We start from the raw sequence: 21,011 nt of genomic DNA on the forward strand, positions 1-21,011 counted from the left end.
CTGCGTGTCTCTGTACGCGGAACGAGCAGAGTGAACGCTGCAAGTGAATCTTATTAATACGCCCTTAAAATAACAGTAAAATACTGATATACTGATTTAAGATCAGCTTTCTGTTGGTCCAAGAAAAACAGACATCCACACACCCTCACGACCAACTAACCCAAACCACGCCTTTAAAAACAACAAATGGTTTCTGTTTTTCTTGTTAGTTTGAAGTTTGGGTTTTTCATCCCCCCTGGAAACAGAACCATGACTATAAAAGAGTTTGGGTCAAATTGCACAAACCAGTGCATCTCCTCCCAGCAGTGACACGTGTAGTTTGTATAATTAACCCATCCGAGACACCTGGCTCTGTGAAAAGTTTCTTCTTACAACGCTGATACAGTTATGCTCAATGTGGGTTTTTCCCCCCTTTTGTATGAAGAGTATAATTGGGAGTCTTTAAAGGATAAAAGAAAAAAAACATCTCCAGCTACGACACTCAGCCTCTATCATTAAAAAACATTAACCAAGCGCAGACACCTGAACGTGTGAACATTTCAAAATGATAGAAGGCCCTTGTTGAAAGAGTACCTATAATTGCACGTCTTCAGAGGACCGAAAATATGTTTTTGAACGAAAACCACCTGGAGAGCATTTAAAGTTCATCCTTGAAGTGTCCTGGGAAGTCTGAGCACACCCTGCGTCCACATGAGTTTATACAGCAGCGTGATGGATCGCAAAAAACTGTTTGTTCCTGCAGACGCGAGAGAATAAAAGACTTGTGGTTTATTTTGAACACAGATGCTGAAGACTGCAGCCTCTGAAAGGAAACTCGAGAGGAACACTCAGGGGATGGTGTTGTGGAAGACGCAGTATTTACCCATATGGCAACATGGAGCGGTTGAAGAGAACATAAATCGTGACTCAGATACCGGGTGGGCAGTGAAGGACAAAGTTTGTGTGTGCACAGATTTATGTCAGCAATGTTTTCTGGAAATTACGTGATACTGACTTTTCTTTCCAAATTATGTTAGAAAGGAAAGTTCAAATTATGATTTTCATGGAGAGGTTTGTAGGGAGGTGATCAGTGTGTTTGTAAAATCTTTGCAAAGACATCAAAGACTTAATCTTTGTAATTCCAGTCCCAAAAAATTAACAATAATATGCTTAACATTGCTGTGACTGCTTTCAAAACACACTTGCTGTTGTTGATAAGTGACATATAGACAACATTTAAATATTGTCAAAAATATTTGCGCTACCATCACGAGTAAATTATCTTTTTTTTAAACAACGATGTGTAACTCCTAATAAAAACCTGAGTGCTACTTCTGATATTTGTAAATTGGGGTTGTGCACCCTTGAATTCGTCCCCCAGGATCAGACTGTCAACACCGAGTTTCACTGGGACCTTCGGAGGTGTCTGAGGGGAAAACATTTTCTGGCACAAATTTCTCACAACTGCATCTCCTTACCTCCCTACTCGCCAGATTTACAACAGAACTTTTTGATTTCACCTCGTATGATTTCACAAATGTATTAATTTCCAGATTAAAAAGCCAGAGGTTATGAAGGGGGCCCGTACCTCCTCTAACAGGCCTCCACTTTGCACCAAAGCAGTCCCGACTGCACCAGATCGGGCTCAGATGCCCCGTTCGCACGGGTTCGACTCCAGCTTCACATTACACGGTCGGCTGAGTTTGAGTCGGTGCCAAAATATCAGCCAATAAATCATCCCGTTAAATACATGCGTGTTGATTACAAGCAGACCTACTGATTAGACTGAATGCACGCTGACAAGCCTGCTGCTCGGGCTGAAATAACACAGGATGATAACGGAAAAAAATAACAGCATGAAAGGCAAACTATCTGAGAAGGTGATGGAAGAACGAACATACAATGTGTATAATGGAAATTCAGATAAAGAAAACATGCGAAGCACAGCTCAGCCACCGTCGATGCGTTTATCCGCCATCACACTTCTTTCCATGCAATTATATCTTAATCGGTTTATCCACGCACACTTTCCCATCCTCTCCTATACACACCGAATCACTACCTGAGTGCGGCAACAACAGGCGGAGCGCTCCTCGCTGTCTAAACACCATGAAATGGGGCGATGATGACTCTATCTGTTGCTCCGCACTCGGCTGCTCTGGACAAGCAGGACGACGTAAAGTAGCGGGGCCGGACGGAAATGTTTCCCATTCCCTCATTAATTACACAATTATGCTAAGCTGCATTCTCGTCTATGAACCAGATGTTGTGCAATTAACCTCGGTGTGAAGATAGCGTTCTGGCCCATTGTCTCTCACCTTCAAGAACAGAATGGAAACCAGGCAGAGGCAGCGATAAGGGAAGGTACTCCTGAGGTTTCCAAAAACCCAACTAAGAACAGTCCAACCTGGTCGAAACAAAGCTGGAACTAATTATTAAGCATCAGGCGCAGACCGCCCGCCATACTCCTTCGTCTCCATAACCTTCAGCTCAAACTGTGCGAGGAGACGAAACCCCCGAACACCGAGTGGAGACGAGCGGAGGCGGACTTTGTGTTAACGGAAGGCAGAGTGGGCAGAAATAACAATAATATGAGACTCAAGATCCAAAAGAAAAATGTTTTCCTCACACCGTGAATGCTTAAATCGATGTATATCATCAGGATCATCTTAAAAGAAGGGAAACTTATTCCAGCAGGTCAGCTGAGTACGAGATTTCTGTACAGCGACTACACAAATTAGGTGGATTTCTGCTCGGGTACACGGTGTTAGTATATTATTATTCTTAGTTTTACACAAAGTTCAAAATGTCAGTCTCATTCGAAGACTCTGCCGTGTTCGATATCCAGCAAATCTCTCGCTGCATGTTTGTTTGCATCACGCGGTTTGATGAATGACTCGTGTTGTTCTCTTTGCTTTTCATTCTGACCACTTGACCTCTCGCAGGCATCAAATCTCTTGCAACATCTGTCACTGGGCTCCATCGGGCTGCAGGCGGGGCCACAGAGACGGCTCGAGGGGGGTGTAAGAGTTCACTTCCCATAATGCACTGTGGCTATCAGGATTATTAATTTGTTGGAACGCGTCACAACCAGGCAAGGTCATTCAAATTACCTTGTTCCACTTTGCTGCTCTGCGTGTAATGAGATAATCTATCGTTAAACAAATTGCAACTATACGATGACCCAAACCGCTGGAGACACATTTGTCTTCTGTGAAGCAGACTGGTGGTTCACGAGGACATACGAGAACGGTGCTGTGAATTATTGTGAAGAAGCCTTCAGCAACATGTTGCCTCCATATGTTCAGACTTCACATTCAAACATAAAGCCGACTGCTGCTTTATGAAGCAAACTGAGCTCACGTGAAAACTAACTTCAAGGTTAACGTCCCCTCCAGCAGGACTGGGTTTAAAAAAAAAAAAAAAAAAAAATCAATTTTTCGAGTCAAATCAATCTTTTCTTGTGGTTGGATTGAAATGAACCGTGTCAAGATACAATTACAGCAGGAGCAGTAAACATCTTTGTCAGACCACCAACAACAGTATTCATATACAGTATCTATAAAGTCTCAGTCCAGCAATGATCTGACAACAAGTGGTCTGGTTAAGTCAGCAAAGGCAGAGTGAATCCAATCCAGCCAAGTGTTTAGTCCAAAACACATCATTACATCCATAACACACACCGTCCGCTGCTGCATCATTTGAAACTTCCCAGCAGGCGTTATTCATTTTCTACATAATCTGCAGTAAAGTCAGGAAGCACCTTTACACTGCAAGGTTGATTGACATCTCACTGAGCCAATAGGGGCTTCCGTATCCTGTCCACAGCCTACAATAGCCAATCAGAGTCTGTCTTGAGTGGCGGTGTCAAATCCAGCCAATCGGAGGACACCTCGGCGATGATTGACGCTTGGTATAGCCAATGAGATTCTGTACAAACCGATACGCCTCCATAAAACCACAACCGAGAACCCGTCTCCACATCCTCATGTCTCTGCCTCACAGTCGCCATCACTCCACAGCTGACATCCTCTCCTGTTTATCCAAACTCTGCGTACGTCTGAGTCCCACAACAGAGGTGACGCCACTCGTCCTTTAAGACAAGGACACACCTGATTTATTTATTTATTTTTCAATTTTTTAGAGTACCTCTGTCATGTCTTGTTCTCTGCAATGTCTGTGTACAAGAAGCCGATATGAGCAGCGGGACCGGCCGCCTCTCTGAGGGCCCACGCTGCCCCTGGAGGGCCCTTCAGGCGGGTACATGTAGGTGAGGCTGGAGGATCACAGAGGACAGCTGCATGAAAACCTATTGAAACCAGCTGCAACCCCTCCCCCTCCCCCCACCACACACACACACACACACACACACACACACACACACACACACACACACACACACACACACACACACACACACACACACACACACACACACACACACACACACACACACACCGTGAGACGAGGTGAGCTGTGTTTGTCTACGTCTGCTTGGCATAAGGTTCATGAAGACGATTTCATGTCCTCTTGTTTTCTTGCGAAACCCTCAAGCCCGAGGGTTCCTCCGACATCACAGAGACACTCGGGTGTTACGTGCTTTCAATCATCCCGATGCCACACACACACACACACACACACACACACACACACACACACACACACACACACACACACACACACACACACACACACACACACACACACACACAGTGAGGATCTCTATGAATGACACATTGAGCAGCTTAAAAGCTTATTCACCAGCTAGCTTAGCCGTGTAGCGTAATGTATTTTATCCTCTGGACAAATATAGATGTTGAAGTGATAATCTAAGCCCGACATGATAAAGAAAAATGTTCACTATTTGAATGATTTTGCTTAGATCAGCTCGATCAATCACGGTCACTCTTTAGCTGGGTCGTTAAAAAATAAATACGTAGTTTCGGGGTCTGAAAAGTTATGCTGATCCAGAAGAGTCTTCAGCTGCAATACCAGCGAGTGCCACTAGAGGTCGGCTCCAAAAAGCCTCCGGCTCCATAGACTCCCATTCAACTTCTCTCATCAAATCCAAAGTGAATAAAATGTGTCCATCAGTTATCTCGGTGTTGTTAGCTAAAGTCACTCCTTCTTCTTAGTTTTCTGGAGGTCCATCTGAAAATAATCCCTCATTCATTAGAAAAGAAGATTCAAGAAGACCTGTTTTTGGGGGCGTGTCTGTTTGATTGACAGGCCTGTGGTGCAGTCAGGTTACAGTTATCGGTGGGCGGGACGTAGTATCGTCAGGTTTCCGATCAGATCGAGTCAGATCCACCGCTGGTTCCTCCCCCAGCTCGTCCAAATATGGTCACTTCCTGCTCCAAATCAACGTCACTGCTGGCTCCTGCTCGGGTTCATATTTGCATCGTGACTCTTTCTGGCTGAGCTGCTTCCACTCACGGGAGGAGCTCTGAGCTTCAGCTTTTCTGTCTGATGCCGACGAGTATTCCCGCTCGGCTTGAGGATTCTGCGTTTGATTGTTCACGTTCTGAACACTCCGTGTAACCACGGCGACCCTTTTGTGTTTGCTAACGGCTAATCAGGGAAACAATGATAAAGCCACGCCGCCGCTCTCGCTGCACCGACGAAGGTCGATGGTTGACTCGGCCGTGCACGGCGCTGAGGGACGCCTCAATGATGCCCAACTGCCTTCATGAACTCTCCTCCACCTTCCTCCGGTCTGATGGATGGTGACTGCATTAACTTCCAGTCCCGACAGACGTTACTCAGAGGTTCTCGGTCCACTTTTCTTTTCAAGGCGAAGACATAATTATGACTGGATTCTGTCCCATGTTATCGATTTTCTTCAGCCTCTTTCACGTTCTTAAAAATATGTGGTTTCTTTGTCTGATTACATCCGACATGACGGATATCTGTCCGGCCTTAAGTTTGACTTTTCTTGAAACAAAGTGAAAGCAACTTGTTGCGCAACCAACCCGTCAGTGGGTGGACATCCTGTCAGTCTCATGAGTTTGTAAATGAAGACTGTCCTCAGTGCGACGCTGTGATTTCCTTTGTGTGTGTGTGTTTCTGTGTGTCTTCTCTTGTTTGTGTTTATTCCACCATGTTTTGCGTCACCGCTCTGACCTGTAGCAGCTCCTCTTGGTCGCCGCCCACCTCCAGCGCCACGGCGACCGAGGCGAAGGGACGACTGGCCATCTGCTGTCGTTCTCTCATCAGCTGCTGCAGACAGACAGAAAAAACAGAAAAAGATCTTTTAATCTCGCGTCCTTTTTCAATTTATTTTTGTTTTTGTCAGGACTCCCTGTCGCAAGTCAGAAACATGTTGTCATTCATGTGCAGTTGGAGCGCAGCCGGCCACCGAGCAGATCTACCAGGACCGCCCGGGAGGTTAAAATGCTCTGCTCCAGGGCATCACAGTAGTCGTGTATGAATGAGAGGATTCAATTTCTGAACTCTAGATTTAAATGGCAAGTGAAGCTTTCTTTTTTGGGGAAAACTGACAACCATGTGGGATTTAGGAAGAAAGCAAAAGGATGAAGGGAAAAAGAAAGAGTGATGGGGATGAAGACAAATAGGGGAAAAAAAAAAAAAGGGAAAAAAGCAGAAAGATAGAAGAGAATAGGTCGGAAAAAAGGATGAAAGGAGGAAGAGGAGGAGGAGGAAGGTGGAGCAGAGATCAAAGTAGAGAGCTGGATAGACGAGCAGGAGGAGAGCGAACAGCTGCTGGTGGTGGTGGTGGGTGTGGGGGGGAGGGGGGAGTCAGAGGGGGCAGGAGGGAGGGAGGAGGGCGGGCGAGCTTCATTAATGAGGAAATGTCAGATGAACAAAGGCAGACGGTGAGGCCTTCATCAGCATGACGTCCAAACACTGACCAGAAAAACACACAGACACGAGGCATTAAAACTAAAAAACACACAAACGAAGACACACACTCGTATCAGAGACACGAAGTGTGTGTGTGTGTGTGTGTGTGTGTGTGTGTGTGTGTGTGTGTGTGTGTGTGTGTGTGTGTGTGTGTGTGTGTGTGTGTGTGTGTGTGTGTGTGTGTGTGTGTGTGTGTGTGTGTGTACCTGAGGAAACAACAAGATGCCCGCTGCACCTTCATCTACCCTCCACTCTCCCCGGCCCGTTCCACTTCACTACAGACATGTTAATGGGTTTTGTTTCTACATTTAGCTCGAGGGGGGGGGGGGGGGCACCTGTTCTACGCAACAACAACAAAAAAGAAGAAATTTCTGGCCGATTATGCGCCAAGCAGTAATCATCAGTATGTATCTCTGACTATGGAAAGCAGCCGGCGGGAGAGCAGAGGGAGAATGTGAGCTGCAGACGGTGACCCTCACAGGAGAACCAAAAGGTTGGCTCACAAACCGAGATGGTTTTCAACAAGACGAATAACACACGGTATGAAAATGTACTTTGAAGGATGAGTTCGGGAAACAAAAAGTTGTGATGCTAAATTAACTGAAAGAAGAGAAAAGTAAAGAGTTCAGAAGTGTTCAAATTTATTATTTATATGATTTCAGCTGTGAAGGAGAAACTCACCACATTAATAAATACGTATGTAAAACCATAAAATTAAAAATTGAACTTAATATTGTGGAATAGTTCAGTAATTTACTGCAGGTCCTTTATACGTATTTGATTACTGTCATTTTAATTTAAAACATTATTTTTCCAAAGCAATATTTTTTGCATTTTACTGGATTTTGTGACATTTTAAAAACAACTCAAAGAATCCATCGATTGAGCAAATAATCAGTCAGTTAATCAATTGTAAATAAACTTTGGAAAAATTCTAATTTTCAAATAAATAGAAAGAAATTGGCAATAAACTCCAAAAATAAACATAATAATGAACTTATTTATACGTATGATTGCTAATGTTTCCTTTAATTTTGGCACATTTGGTACTCCATAGATCCTTTAAGGCTGGAGATAACAAACACCAGGACGCCGTCGAAAACGTTGAAGTTCCTGTAAGTTCTTGTAATTCTCTGCCCAAAGTTATCCAGTCAACATCAAAGATGACAAATAGATTCGTTTTAAATAATGAAAACGATAAACTTCACAAGAGAAAGAAGCACTGGAAGCGTGTTCGAAAGGCTTTTCAGAAGATTTAAAGAAGAAATAGAAACCTCTAAAATGTGCATAAAAAAAAAAAAAAAAGCAAAAGTAAAAACATGTATTACAAAAACAATTCAAATGAAAACACAAAAAATGACAAAAATAAGAAAGGAAGCAAAAGCAAATAATAAAAAAGAAAGAAACAAAGCAGATAAACTGTCAGTAGGAAGAGGAAAAGGAATCAGAGGCGTCCTAAATGTCAGCGGCGTCTTCACTCTGTTAGCGCTCCCTAAACCGAAGCGTCTCGTAGCGGCGTGTCCTCTCTGGTACGAGAGCCGGCTGCACGCTGACATTAACTGGCTGTCAGGTGTTGTGCTGGCGCGCCGCCGGCTGCTCGACTTGCCGGTGTCAGGACTCTTTAAGCATGAATGAACACTACACCTGTAGCTACATCGGCAGCAGGCAAAAAAAATTAAAAAAACACTTCCGCTAGCGCCGCGCCGGCTAATGTGATGTCTTCTCTTGTTAGCTGTCAGCGCAACGCGGACGCCGCTCGTTTGACGGCGTTGTGCTCGCCGGCGTCGCCGTTCGCCTCCCGCCGACGTCAGCTCGGATTTGTCGGAGTCCAGGTTGAGTATGCGTGGGAGAGAGGGAGCGAGTCGGTGCACTCCCGGGTAATATATCCCCATTTAACAGTTTCAGACCTTTAAGAGCACATCGTGTTGTGGCGAACTGTTTCTGTTCAAAGAGATCGCAGCATCTACAAAGTCATCAACATCTTGTCTCCATCTGGGATTTTTTTCCTGGTTAATTTGAACTCTTTATTTTTTGACTCTTCTGTCAAAAAAAAAAAAACAGACCAAAAAACCAGCAGTATCACCGCTGTGCATGTTTTTAAATGTTGAGTCCAGCAGAGCCTTTTGTAGCTGCTACTTCACACAGAGTGGATAGAAAGCCTGATTGAAATAAGTACTGCCATTTTGATTTTTACTCTTTGTTCTAATCTTCTATCAGCAGGAATAAATCTGTTTTCTGTCCACAGTTTATAATCACCTACGTGCAGTAATTATCTCAGCAGTTATCAATTATCAAGTCAATCACTGTAATTGTTCCTTTTGTCCATTCTGGTTTTGGCGTAACTGTGAACCAACGTTTTTAATGCACATATGGATACGGACTGTACACGGATCAGGTCAGGTCTGGAACGACCCTTTAAACTCCTCTGTAACCTGCAAGAAGTCATAGAAGATCTACGTGGGTAACCTCGGCGACAGGTCAGCATGGGGACGGGGTGGATTGGGGAAACCCGTGTGTGTGTGTGTGTGTGTGTGTGTGTGTGTGTGTGTGTGTGTGTGTGTGTGTGTGTGTGTGTGTGTGTGTACATTAGCGAAAGCACGAGCTGTGATGTTAAAGTCAGAGGTCAAAGAAACCAAAGTGGACTGTTGATAGGACAAAGAAAGTCCTCTCTGGGTTGAAGGAAACACCGAAACCCTCCGATCCAACCTCTTTTTTTGGCGCGGCGCCGTAGCCGAACTGTTTATTCGCTGTTTTGCGTGCATCCATGTGTGAGCTCGTGTCACACGAGGTGTCCTCTCAGCTCTTCCCTCCCTGAAGCCACTGCAACTCTGTTAGAGAGTAGGCGAACTGGTCAAGGTGAGCCGGGTCACATTCAGTGTGTTTGATAGATGAGTCCAGACGGTGGAAATGATGTTTTGGTCATAAAAAGTGGGAGTAACATTCAGCACTGTGTTAAACTTTAGAGTGTGTGTGTTGCATCTCCTAACCCCCGCTATGCATACATACATGTTCATCTTGGTCAAATAGACCGCTTGTGTGTGTGTGTGTGTGCGCACACGCATGTGTCATGTGCTTAATGCCTCCTTTTAACAAGTCCTTGAGCGGGCAACAAGGACAAGACAGCGGCCATCTTCTCCGTCTGCCCGTCGGGGCTGTAAATCAGCCATAAAACGTCTAATTAACTCCGCTGTGCTGTAAACAAGCGACGCCACCGACGACATCGCGAAAGCAGAGCGGCGACGTGTGCGTGTAAAGTTAGAGACGAGAAATACGATTTCGTTTTGAGGTATTTCAACCAAACAGCTGAAATTCAAAGTTAACATTCGCTGCGAGTACTTCTCCCGCTCGCATATTGAGTTTGCAGCCTGGAAGGGAGAGACACGACATCCAAACATCCGTCCATCCATCCAGACGCATAAACTGCCAAGAGAAAAATGAGAGTGCTGCAACAATGGAGCCAATCACACGGCGAATTATGTTTCACGGGACGCCGCTCAACCAAAGTAACACCTGCAAACGCTCAAATTGCCGGCATTGTACGACGGTTTGGAAATATCTGTGTAATGTGCTGTTGGCTGATTTCAGAGTGCACTCCTGTGCAAATGACGGGTTTCACGACACCAACGAGTACCTCGCCGCCACGACGGCTGCAATTAAACTCTCCACGCGCTGCGCGAGCGCCGCAGCTACTCTGATGTCAATAAACACGCGTGTGTGTCTACGGATGTTTAGCATGCTGGTAGACGGTCGTAAGAGGGAATAATGCAGCAGCAGGAATTCTGTATCCTGCAGCAGCAAATTGCTGCCGACACACACACACACACACACACACACACACACACACACACACACACACACACACACACACACACACACACACACACACACACAGAAACAAGAAGTAACAATGAGCCGTGGTGGGGGGAGGGGCATGAGGAGAGTATTAAACTGTAATTTTATCAAAGAAATCAGAGAAATCAAAACTGAGCTTGAAAGCCGCATAAAAATGATGAAACTCACGATTCATTTCCTGAAAGGAAAACACAAGTGCCGGTTTTAACGCCACATATTGGTGATAATAATATAGTAGCAATGAAATGAATCTGGTCATTCATTTTTCTCTATTAAAACGGAATTAACTACAAACTGGTCTACAAACCAATCAATGTCAAGTACAGGGACATAAGTATGTCACACATAGTACTTTGCTCTTTGGTTCGGACTCCCAGCTGTGATTACGCTCTTGTGGACAAATGTGAGTAAATTGTTTCACAATCTGGTGGAAAGCCAGAAAAACCAGAAGAGTGGACGCAGCGAAAGCAGATTAATCTGCACGAATCTGTTGAAAAATGTGAAGCCAAACCAAACACCGTCGACTCAAACAAACCACTAAAATGTACTGATATCAACCTGCTAAACAACACACTTCTCATTCCAACGTTACGGCCCCCGTTTCCCTGCTAGATGAACTGCAACATCAGCAGCCATGTTCCTCCGGTCCATCTGTAAACTAACGAGATGGTTTAATCAATTCCACCGAAGACTGCAGGTTTGGTTCTGATTAATGTTTTAATCAGAGGTACAGCACAAACCACCCTTTCTTTGAAAGGCCTTAATAACTCTTAACCGTCTGCTTCCAAATCTACAGGCAGCGTTTCATTAAGGCTGCAAAGGTATTCCTCATTAGACGGGTTAAAGCTGATGGTTAACAACGTCCTCGGATGAGCACCGATCATAATATCACCGTGACGATGCCACAAAAGCTCCTCCTGAAGACTAACAGTGAGAAATGGCCGCAAAATCTTTGTGAATATCCCCGCTGGCCTTGTTGGAGCTGATGGTTAACCAAATATCCCCACGAAGGTAATTGACTGTAGTTCCTTTTAAAAATGGAGTCTGCTGGGTGCCTCAGAAGTAAAACGCAAACGTGTGGTGGAACATGAAAAAAAAAAAAAAAGGGGATGAATGCGGTGATCCATTTTACGGTTCAGTTCGGTTTTAATGTAAAAATCTGGTCAAGCGTGAAGTGATTCCCCAAAAGTCAGTCTTCTTTTCAGTGTCAGTAGAGCAGGACAGGTCTATTCATCTCGTAGATATAACAAATTGCAATCGCAGTCTGCTTCGAGGGGAAATCTTCACGGGCATAAAAGTTAGTTAAATGTTCCTGGCTGAAAAGGATTTTTTTGTTTTTTTTGTTGTTGTTTTGTTTTGACAATCTTATGACTCAGAGAGTGATTTGCTTTTCAGCAACAACTGGTTTTGATCCGGGTTTTGGCGTGTCCTGTTTGTGTCGTCATCAACCATAACCCATCTGGATGCAAATGATAGCCATGTTCTGTCCTAAAATATAGTGCAGTACCACCAGGATCACAAATTGTGGCATCTCTGAGACGAATACCTCAAACACACGGTGTATCGCTGTGTTTTCCGTAACATGTAACGTGTATTCATTACAGTGTAAGCTCAGCTGTAAAAACTGGAAAAAAGGGTTCAAGGAGGTTAAAAATGTAAAATGCATCAGTGTCCAGGCACCATAAACCAAATCGTCTCCAACTGCTGAGAGAATATAAGATTTAAGACACTCGAGTAAAGCCGCACTTTTGAAAATGAAAAAAAAAAAGGGTAATTTAATGTTAAAAGACCACTTTCAAGTCAATAAACCGAAATCAAACTAATGTGAAACTCCTTGTTGCATACATATGCAAAACTTTTCATCTCCAGCCACAAATCCTTTCTCAGAAGCAGGGGCTCACTAATGAGGAACCACTTGAACTGTGTCTGATACTGCCAGAGAGCAGCAGCCCACCCGTGGGCCTCTTTGTAGAACTCTGAGCTCCTCACTGTCCCTGAAGGTAACACGTGATGTAAAGTCATTCAGCTCGCGTTTCCAGCTGTAATCTCATTATAGTGAGGATTAATTTGGTTTATGTATTAAAAAGCACAGAGAAACACAGTTAACTAAAGATACTGTATGCTATGCATAAAACGTATAGATGAACTCAAAGATGCTTTATTTCACTTGCACCAAATCTTCTGTATGTATAGATGCTGGGAAGACAATATGTGTGGGTTGGAGAGATTTGCCTGAACACTCGACCTGACCGTCGATCTGAGGCTCCGTCTTCCTCCCGAACAACACTGAATAGACTCCGGGTGAAGTTTCTCCGTCTGTCTGAGGGGACGATATCCTTCAATTTGTATCGATACATCCATCTGCAGCAGCAAGGAGGCTTCAAGTTTATTTTCTTTTGACTTATGCATCTAACAACAGAGTTCTGTTCACAACTTGTTTCAGAGAAGCAACAGTATTATAACTAGACGGATGCGCTACGACAGATCAACCAACAGTGATGTCATCGTTGGTTTGTGAACGTTGTGAATCCTCCAGTTCAGATTCTGTCCGTCACCATCTTGATAGTTCGGAGCGGTTTGGAGCAGGAAGTGACCATATTTGGACAAGCTGGGGGAGGAGCCAGCGGTGGATCTGACCGATCTGATTGGAAACCTGATGATACTACGTCCCGCCCACCGATAGCTGTAACCTGACTGCACCGCAGGCCTGTCAATCAAACAGACACGCCCCCAAAAACAGGTCTTCTTGAATCTTCTTTTCTAATGAATGAGGGATTATTTTCAGATGGACCTCCAGAAAAATAAGAAGAAGGAGTGACTTTAGCTAACAACACCGAGATAACTGATGGACACATTTTATTCACTTTGGATTTGATGAGAGAAGTTGAATGGGAGTCTATGGAGCCGGAGGCTTTTTGGAGCCGACCTCTAGTGGCACTCGCTGGTATTGCAGCGTTAAGGCACTTCTGCATCGGAACCATTTTTCAGACCCCGAAGCTACGAACACTTTTATATCCAGTCTGTCATACAGACGCTGACTAAAGACTGCAGCTGCTTCTATTTGGCTGCTGACATGATGTTTCCACTCCGGTGCAACCTCACTGATGAAGAGAATGGATGAAGTCCTTTACTTAAAGGAATCAACTTAATCGTGAACAAAAGTGTTAAATGCAAACCAGAGACACGGTTACACTCACAAAGACGCCAAGAAACAAAGATACAAAAGAGCACAGCGTAGCTTTGTCAGCGTAACATAATCAGCAAACACACAAACAACACGCCCACATTCTTTCATACAACCCCGATTAATACGAATAAGTATTCAATTATTCCTTCATTATGTGGCTTTGAAGCTCCGTTTCTGTGACTGGAGACAGATAGGATTTTCAGCTTTTGCTTCTCGCCAATAAAATACGTTATTGGCTATTGAAAAGAGGGATGAATCTACGGAGACGTGGCGTCCACAGAGAAACACCGCTGGTCTGATTGTTCGATACAAAGCAGCCGCTTCACAAAGGATTCAACACACCGGTGCACTCCTGGATTTATATCAGGAAAAAAACCTGCCAAATTTGTCTGTTTGGATGCTTGCGGACAAACAGGTGGGATCACAGAGAGGGAGACTAACACGAGGACAAACACACACACACACACACACACACACACACACACACACACACACACACACACACACACACACACACACACACACACACACACACACACACACACACACACACACACACTTCCCTGCCTTTTGAATTTATATGCCAGCGGGGTCGCAATTGAGACACGATAACAAATCTAATTTCCGGCATGTTTGCCAAGTTTCCAGACAGCATTTGTCTCCTCGCTGAATGTGGTGAGTCCGACCTGAGCAGAGAGTAAACAAGGGCACAGATATCCTCGTCTGATAGAATCCACCACTCCACACCGGCTTCCAACACAGAAGTGGACAACGCACTTGAGAATGTTGTTCGGGGGCTCCGGCTACGAGACGAAGCCTTCGGGGCGTAGCTATAAAAATCAGTCTGTAGTCCTGGGAGGTGATTTACAGAAGTTAGAACAGATTATATTGGAGGCCCAAGCTTTCACTGGAATTAGAAAAAACACTACCGAAGCATAATTACCTTTTGTTTGTTCCATAAGCTCCAACCACAGACTGGATATTAAAGTGTTCGTAGCTTCCAGGTCTGAAAAATTATGCTGACACAGAAGTGTCTTCAGCTGCAATACCAGCGAGTGCCACTAGAGGTCGGCTCCAAAAAGCCTCCGGCTCCATAGACTCCCATTCAACTTCTCTCATCAAATCCAAAGTGAATAAAATGTGTCCATTAGTTATCTCGGTGTTGTTAGCTAAAGTTACTCCTTCTTCTTAGTTTTCTGGAGGTCCATCTGAAAATAATCCCTCATTCATTAGAAAAGAAGATTCAAGAAGACCTGTTTTTGGGGGCGTGTCTGTTTGATTGACAGGCCTGTGGTGCAGTCAGGTTACAGCTATCGGTGGGCGGGACGTAGTATCGTCAGGTTTCCAATCAGATCGGTCAGATCTACCGCTGGCTCCTCCCCCAGCTCGTCTAAATATGGTCACTTCCTGCTCCAAACCGCTCCGAACTAGTAAAGATGTTGACGGACAGAATCTGAACTGGAGGCTTCATAACGTTCACAAACCGACGGTTGACCTCGCTGCTGGTTGCTACTTGGTTCCAACACAAGTCGCTTTAACAATGAATGGCAAATTACACTACTTATAGCAGAAGCTTTAAGGATGTATAAAAAGAAAGAGGCATTCAAATGTCCACAGATACAACACCTGCAGCAAATTCTACATGTTTTCACAACTGCTGCGCCTGAAAACTGCAAAGATTCTCTGACTTTGTTATTCATGACTTTGGATCCGCCTTTGAATCACACATAATTGTCAAGCTGTCTGCGCTGTTCCCCATAAAACTGAAAACTTTTCAGAGCCATGTAGCGGGCCGACAGGGTGAATGTTTGACTCTCAACAGACTGATTATTGCTTTAATATTTTGCCTTAGAGCATTTTCAACAGCTACAGAGCTTTTGAATTTTAACTGCACTTTTCCTGCAGCTGGATGAATTGAGCTTTTTCTGTTTCTGTCCAAAATCAAGTACGATCCGCTCTGAATTCAGTTTTACATGATCATGATTTCAAAAAGAAGAACCAGCGGAGGTCAGCTGTGAGGTAAAGTATTTCCATCAAGAACTACTACTCCGAGGGTCTGAGCACAACAACGGTGAGTGATTGGAGAGGTGCTCGTGTTCTGCAGGACTTTTACAAGAGCTCCGTTATCGAGGTTAGGACGAGACGAGGGAGAAAACTCAAAACATCGAGGAGCATCTTTAAAACTTCCGTCTGGTCTGGACGGCGGCCTGAAAAACAGCTTCACAGCAGACAGGGGGGCGACTTCGACGGGAGCCCGAGCGAGTCGGACAATCTGATCGCAGCGGAGCGTCTGTTCGAGAGGCATCCTGCCACGGCGGTGGAATAAATCCCCATTGATTCGGAGAGCTAATTAGAGAGGGCCGCGAAAGACAAAGAGAGACGGAGAAAGGTCTTATAGATCGCACGGCTTGTAGCTGTTACTCAAAACAAGGCGAGACACGCACGCTCGTATTATGACCAATAAGTCCCATTCACGGCTAACTGTCTGTCAATTACCGGTAATGCTTCGAGTGCAGAGAGACGGAAATAGAGAAATATTCCAGATGACAAAAGAGAACAAAGATAATAATCACTTGTTTGTTTGAAACACTGAAGTCTGAGACGTGCGCGCGATGGTTTTGAAAGCCTTGAACACGTGAAAAGGATGTGAACAATTTGTGTCGTAAAAATGGAGACTAAAAAAAATAATTAAAAAAAAGGCTCAAAGAATTAGTCGAGGAAAATGTTGGCCGATGAAATATTTTCCCCTTTTTGATGTCCGCCCCATCTCTATTCCTCAGATGTAGAGCACAGTGTAAAGCAGCGTGGTGACCCCGTCCACTAAATCACTACCTGCTCACAGACCAGAGTCGGAGAGACGTGAAGGCCGACAGAGGAAAGACCCGGAGAGAGAAGAGGGCTGGAAGGGAAAGGAAAGTCGGCCATTTTCAGGGGTCATCCATTACATCCTATCACATTAGGCCTCATCACCGGCCTCGCTGCGACAGCCGTCATCCATCCCCATTCTCCACAGTCCAGCACACACACACACACACACACACACACACACACACACACACACACACACACACACACACACACACACACACACACACACACACACACACACACACACACACACACACACACACACACGAAGAGAATGAAGATAACGAGGCTGCGTGTGTTCGTGTCGTCAGCGCGCCTCTTCATCACATTTCTTCACATGACTGAGAAAAAGTCCTGCAGCTGGATTTAATCTGCAGAACATCCAACTCTCCAGTTACACTCCTGAGTTTCAGACACAAACGTGTGTGTGTGTGTGTGTGTGTGTGTGTGTGTGTGTGTGTGTGTGTGTGTGTGTGTGTGTGTGTGTGTACCTGGGTTACACAACAGGGTTTTACTTCAGCATCTTCAGCCAAGTAAGTGATCAATAGTTCTTGCCTTCAACCGTATGTAAATACAGATGGAATAGAAAATAATTTTTCAACATCGACTCGACTGTTCTTGGTTTTTGCTTCTGATTTATAAACTGGGGAGAAGAAGCAGGTAGTCTGGTGTGAACCGGACGAATTTCACTGCGTGACTGTGGGTCTGGTAACCGTCCATAGGGAATCGTTTGCATCCTACTGGGCGTCCAATCACGGTGAAGGACACATTGCGTTTGTCCCGCCCTCTTCAGAGTGGCTGTGCAGACACTAAGACGAGTTCCCAGACTGTTATTCACAGAGAAGAAAACTGAAGCTGTGATCGACAGTCGGTCTGAGAGGCTGAGAGACTGGAAAGATCATCAACATTCACTCTAATGTTTTATTGGAACTGGTTCCTACATACTTTTACAGCATATTTATAACTGCTCATTTTAAATAGTTAAAATGAAAAACGTGGAGTCACCACTGACCTGTGGTCAGATGATGGTGTGTGTGTGTGTGTGTGTGTGTGTGTGTGTGTGTGTGTGTGTGTGTGTGTGTGTGTGTGTGTGTGTGTGTGTGTGTGTGTGTGTGTGTGTGTCATTCGTGACGATCGCTTACAGTTTTTTGAAGTTTCAGATGTTGTCCTGGAAACGATCACGGCTTTAGGGTCAGTTATGATGTCATAGATGGGGGCGGGTTACGTAACTCACACCGCTAAACAGCTCATTTGTCATTTGAGCTGATGTTTGTAATGTGGTTAAATTTTTTAGGAGTATGTAAAGACAGAATATATATTTGTACAACTTTCCCATGAGGTCAGGCTCTTGTGTGTGTGTGTGTGTTTAGGTGTGTGTGTATAAAATGTGGCCACCAGTTTATATGGTTCTTATTATCGCCTTGACAGCCTGATTTAAAAGATTTAAACAACTGTACATCCCTCTGACCGCAGTCTCTCTCTCACACACTGTTTAGTCGCCCAGATCACTCACACACACACACACACACACACACACACACACACACACACACACACACACACACACACACACACACACACACACACACACACACACACACACACACACACTTGGTTTCCTTGGGAACAGTGTTTATCCCGTCCATTTAGTCCATTTAGCCGCGTGTCCCATTAGCATCCACCTCCCATCTGTCTCGCCGGCCCCTAGAGGAGCTCCGGTGTGCGTCTGTGTGTGCGGCACAGTTTCACGGCGAATGTAAGTGTGTGTATATGTAGTTTGCGTTGCAGTCTGATCCTCCCTCCACCCCCCACCTTTCCACAAACTAATCAAATATCAGATTAACGTTCATCAATTCCCACCTGCTCCGGCGACGCCACACATAATCATTATCTCTGACCTCTGTTGGTTGGCTGGCACCCGCCCGACCCACCAATTACACGCCGCAGCTGACGGGGGGTGGGAGGGAGGGGCCAGACGACTGTCACTTCCTGCCCCTGCGTCCAATTAGATTGCGGCGAGGAGGCGAGGTCGTCCATCCCCGAGGTCGAGGAGACGCGAATGGATGTTAGTGGGCTAAAGAAAATTAATAGTAAACCACACAGGCAAACCTTTTCTTAATGACATTGTTACATCTTCATGAGTAACTAATGGGAGGAAATGTTTATCATTTCTGGGCATTATTCACTGTCAAATGTGATTTTATTCACACCGAAACAACTTTGCGGTTCATGCGAGGGACTTAAAAGGTTGATGCAATAAACTGACTGGAGGTGTTTCCGAGTGGCGAGAACAAAGACGGAATTTTTTTTGGTCATTATCACTCAAATGAGGTGGTAAATCCAATGAAAATCCAGTTTTTAACCTTGTTAGCGTGTCCTTGTTGTTTTTCGTGAATTCGTGAGCTCGCGGTTACAACACGGGAAAGTCGTGGGCACCGCAAGCTTATTGAACACAACTAGAGGGCGTCTAGAAGCCACAGAGGCTAACAGTTTAGCGAGCTAACAGGGGGGAGGGGGAGGTGACACGCAATGAAGGAAACATAAAGTCCGAGGAAGAAGATGAGGCCGTTGAGAAGATCAAGGTTTTCCTCAGACGTAGGCTGTTATCTTAAGTAGTTTTGACCAAAGTTTGCTCTAATTCTTTTTTTTTTGTTTTTAATCCAGCATTATGTCCTCTCCATCTCTTTCCGCACCATCTGTCTTTCTGTCTCGTGTCCCATCCACCTCTCGCTGGCAGTGAAACCTGGGTGTAAAGCTGCAGAGCCCAGCAGCACTCAACACCAGCAGGCCCCCCATCTCATTAACAATGGCCTCAGCTCGCCAATATATACAACTCATCAACTGAGTGTGTGTGTGTGTGTGTGTGTGTGTGTGTGTGTGTGTGTGTGTGTGTGTGTGTGTGTGTGTGTGTGTGTGTGTGTGTGTGTGTGTGTGTGTGTGTGTGTGTGTGTGTGTGTGTGTGTGTGTGTGAGTCTAAACTATCACTGTGTTTGTGCGTGATGGAGGAGTCAGCAACTTTTTTTCGCGGCCAGCCTGCAGGCCTCATCTCAGGATCTTTTTAACAAGGAGTCGGTCAATCAATCCCTGATCGATAACTATCTGCAGCCTGCCAGCAGGAAAGGTGTGTGTGTGTGTGTGTGTGTGTGTGTGTGTGTGTGTGTGTGTGTGTGTGTGTGTGTGTGTGTGTGTCAGGCTGACTAATTCAGACATCTAGGCAGAGCGGCTGATCCTGTCGAGCAACCCCCCCCCTCTCCCCCTCCCGCCCCGCTCAGAGCCGCGTGCCAAAGCTGTGGAAATGAAAAACCAGCGGCGTCTTTCGGCTGAGCTATCGGGGCGTCCAAGAGGGAGAAGCTGGCAGAGCAGGAGAAGTCAATAATGTTGGGATAAACAAATATTCTGAGACTCGCAGAGAGAAAGAGAGAGAGAGGTAGAAAGATAGTGTGCATAAAACCAGACAGCGAGGGAGTGTGTGTGTGTGTGGGGGGGGGGGGGGGGGTTGAGGAGGTTATGGGGGGTGATGGGGGAGGGCGGGGGGGGGACTCAAGAGCAGAGTGAGAGAAGCCAACGGTTTTGCCAATAAACAAGCTAGCACAGCACTATTGCAGATTGCCACAGAGCTTAAGTATACAGGATAGATGCATTAGAGAGTCGGCCCCCATCAGACCAACGCAACAACAGCTGATCATGCATCTGTGCAGACGTGTGTGTGTGTGTGTGTGTGTGTGTGTGTGTGTGTGTGTGTGTGTGTGTGTGTGTGTGTGTGTGTGTGTGTGTGTGTGTGTGTGTGTGTGTGTGTAGACGAGAGTGTGTGTTTGTAATAGAGAGAGACTGTATTCAGGCGCATTTACGTGCTCTTACTTTTCTGTAGTGCTTTGAAGTGACGTATTTATTTATTATTTTGCGTGCATATCAATATTATTTCAAATACAAGAGAACACACTAAAAAGTTAAAAGTCAATTCAAGTTAGACTCAAATGTGTTGAGGTAAAAAAAAAAAATCTAAATAAAACTTAAAACGCAGGAGCGTTACGTTAAAACAGGAGATGATCTTTCCATACATTTATTTCTGCGCTCTGGTATTAAGATTTCCTTTCATTTGAGCTAAAAGGCCCAAACAAGGAAAACTAAAAGTACAAAAGCGTCCACATACTTTTGACCATGTAGTTTCCTAAAGTCCAACTTTTATCCTCTCAAATTAAAACATTAGAGACGCAGCAACGTCACGATTTTAAACAAATCAGAAAAATATAAAAATAATAAT

General features: G+C 44.9%; 1 protein-coding gene across 6 annotated transcripts in view; it reads right to left on the reverse strand.

Moving 5' to 3' along the window:
* Nucleotides 1-21,011, reverse strand: part of atrnl1a (attractin-like 1a) — a 199,049-nt gene that overhangs the window by 33,004 nt on the left and 145,034 nt on the right. For 5 of the 6 annotated variants that reach the window (XM_069709299.1, XM_069709302.1, XM_069709298.1 and 2 more), the window contains one exon: nucleotides 6,103-6,198. In XM_069709299.1, coding sequence (XP_069565400.1) covers nucleotides 6,103-6,198 — 96 coding nt within the window. The remainder of the gene's footprint in view (nucleotides 1-6,102; nucleotides 6,199-21,011) is intronic. The other variant, XM_069709300.1, reaches the window with a different exon arrangement.

The sequence above is a fragment of the Brachyistius frenatus genome, unplaced genomic scaffold, assembly GCF_029030835.1.
Source record: "Brachyistius frenatus isolate BFR_SWC_R1_liver_20210118 unplaced genomic scaffold, ASM2903083v1 Contig_82, whole genome shotgun sequence".
NCBI classification, from domain to species: domain Eukaryota; kingdom Metazoa; phylum Chordata; class Actinopteri; family Embiotocidae; genus Brachyistius; species Brachyistius frenatus.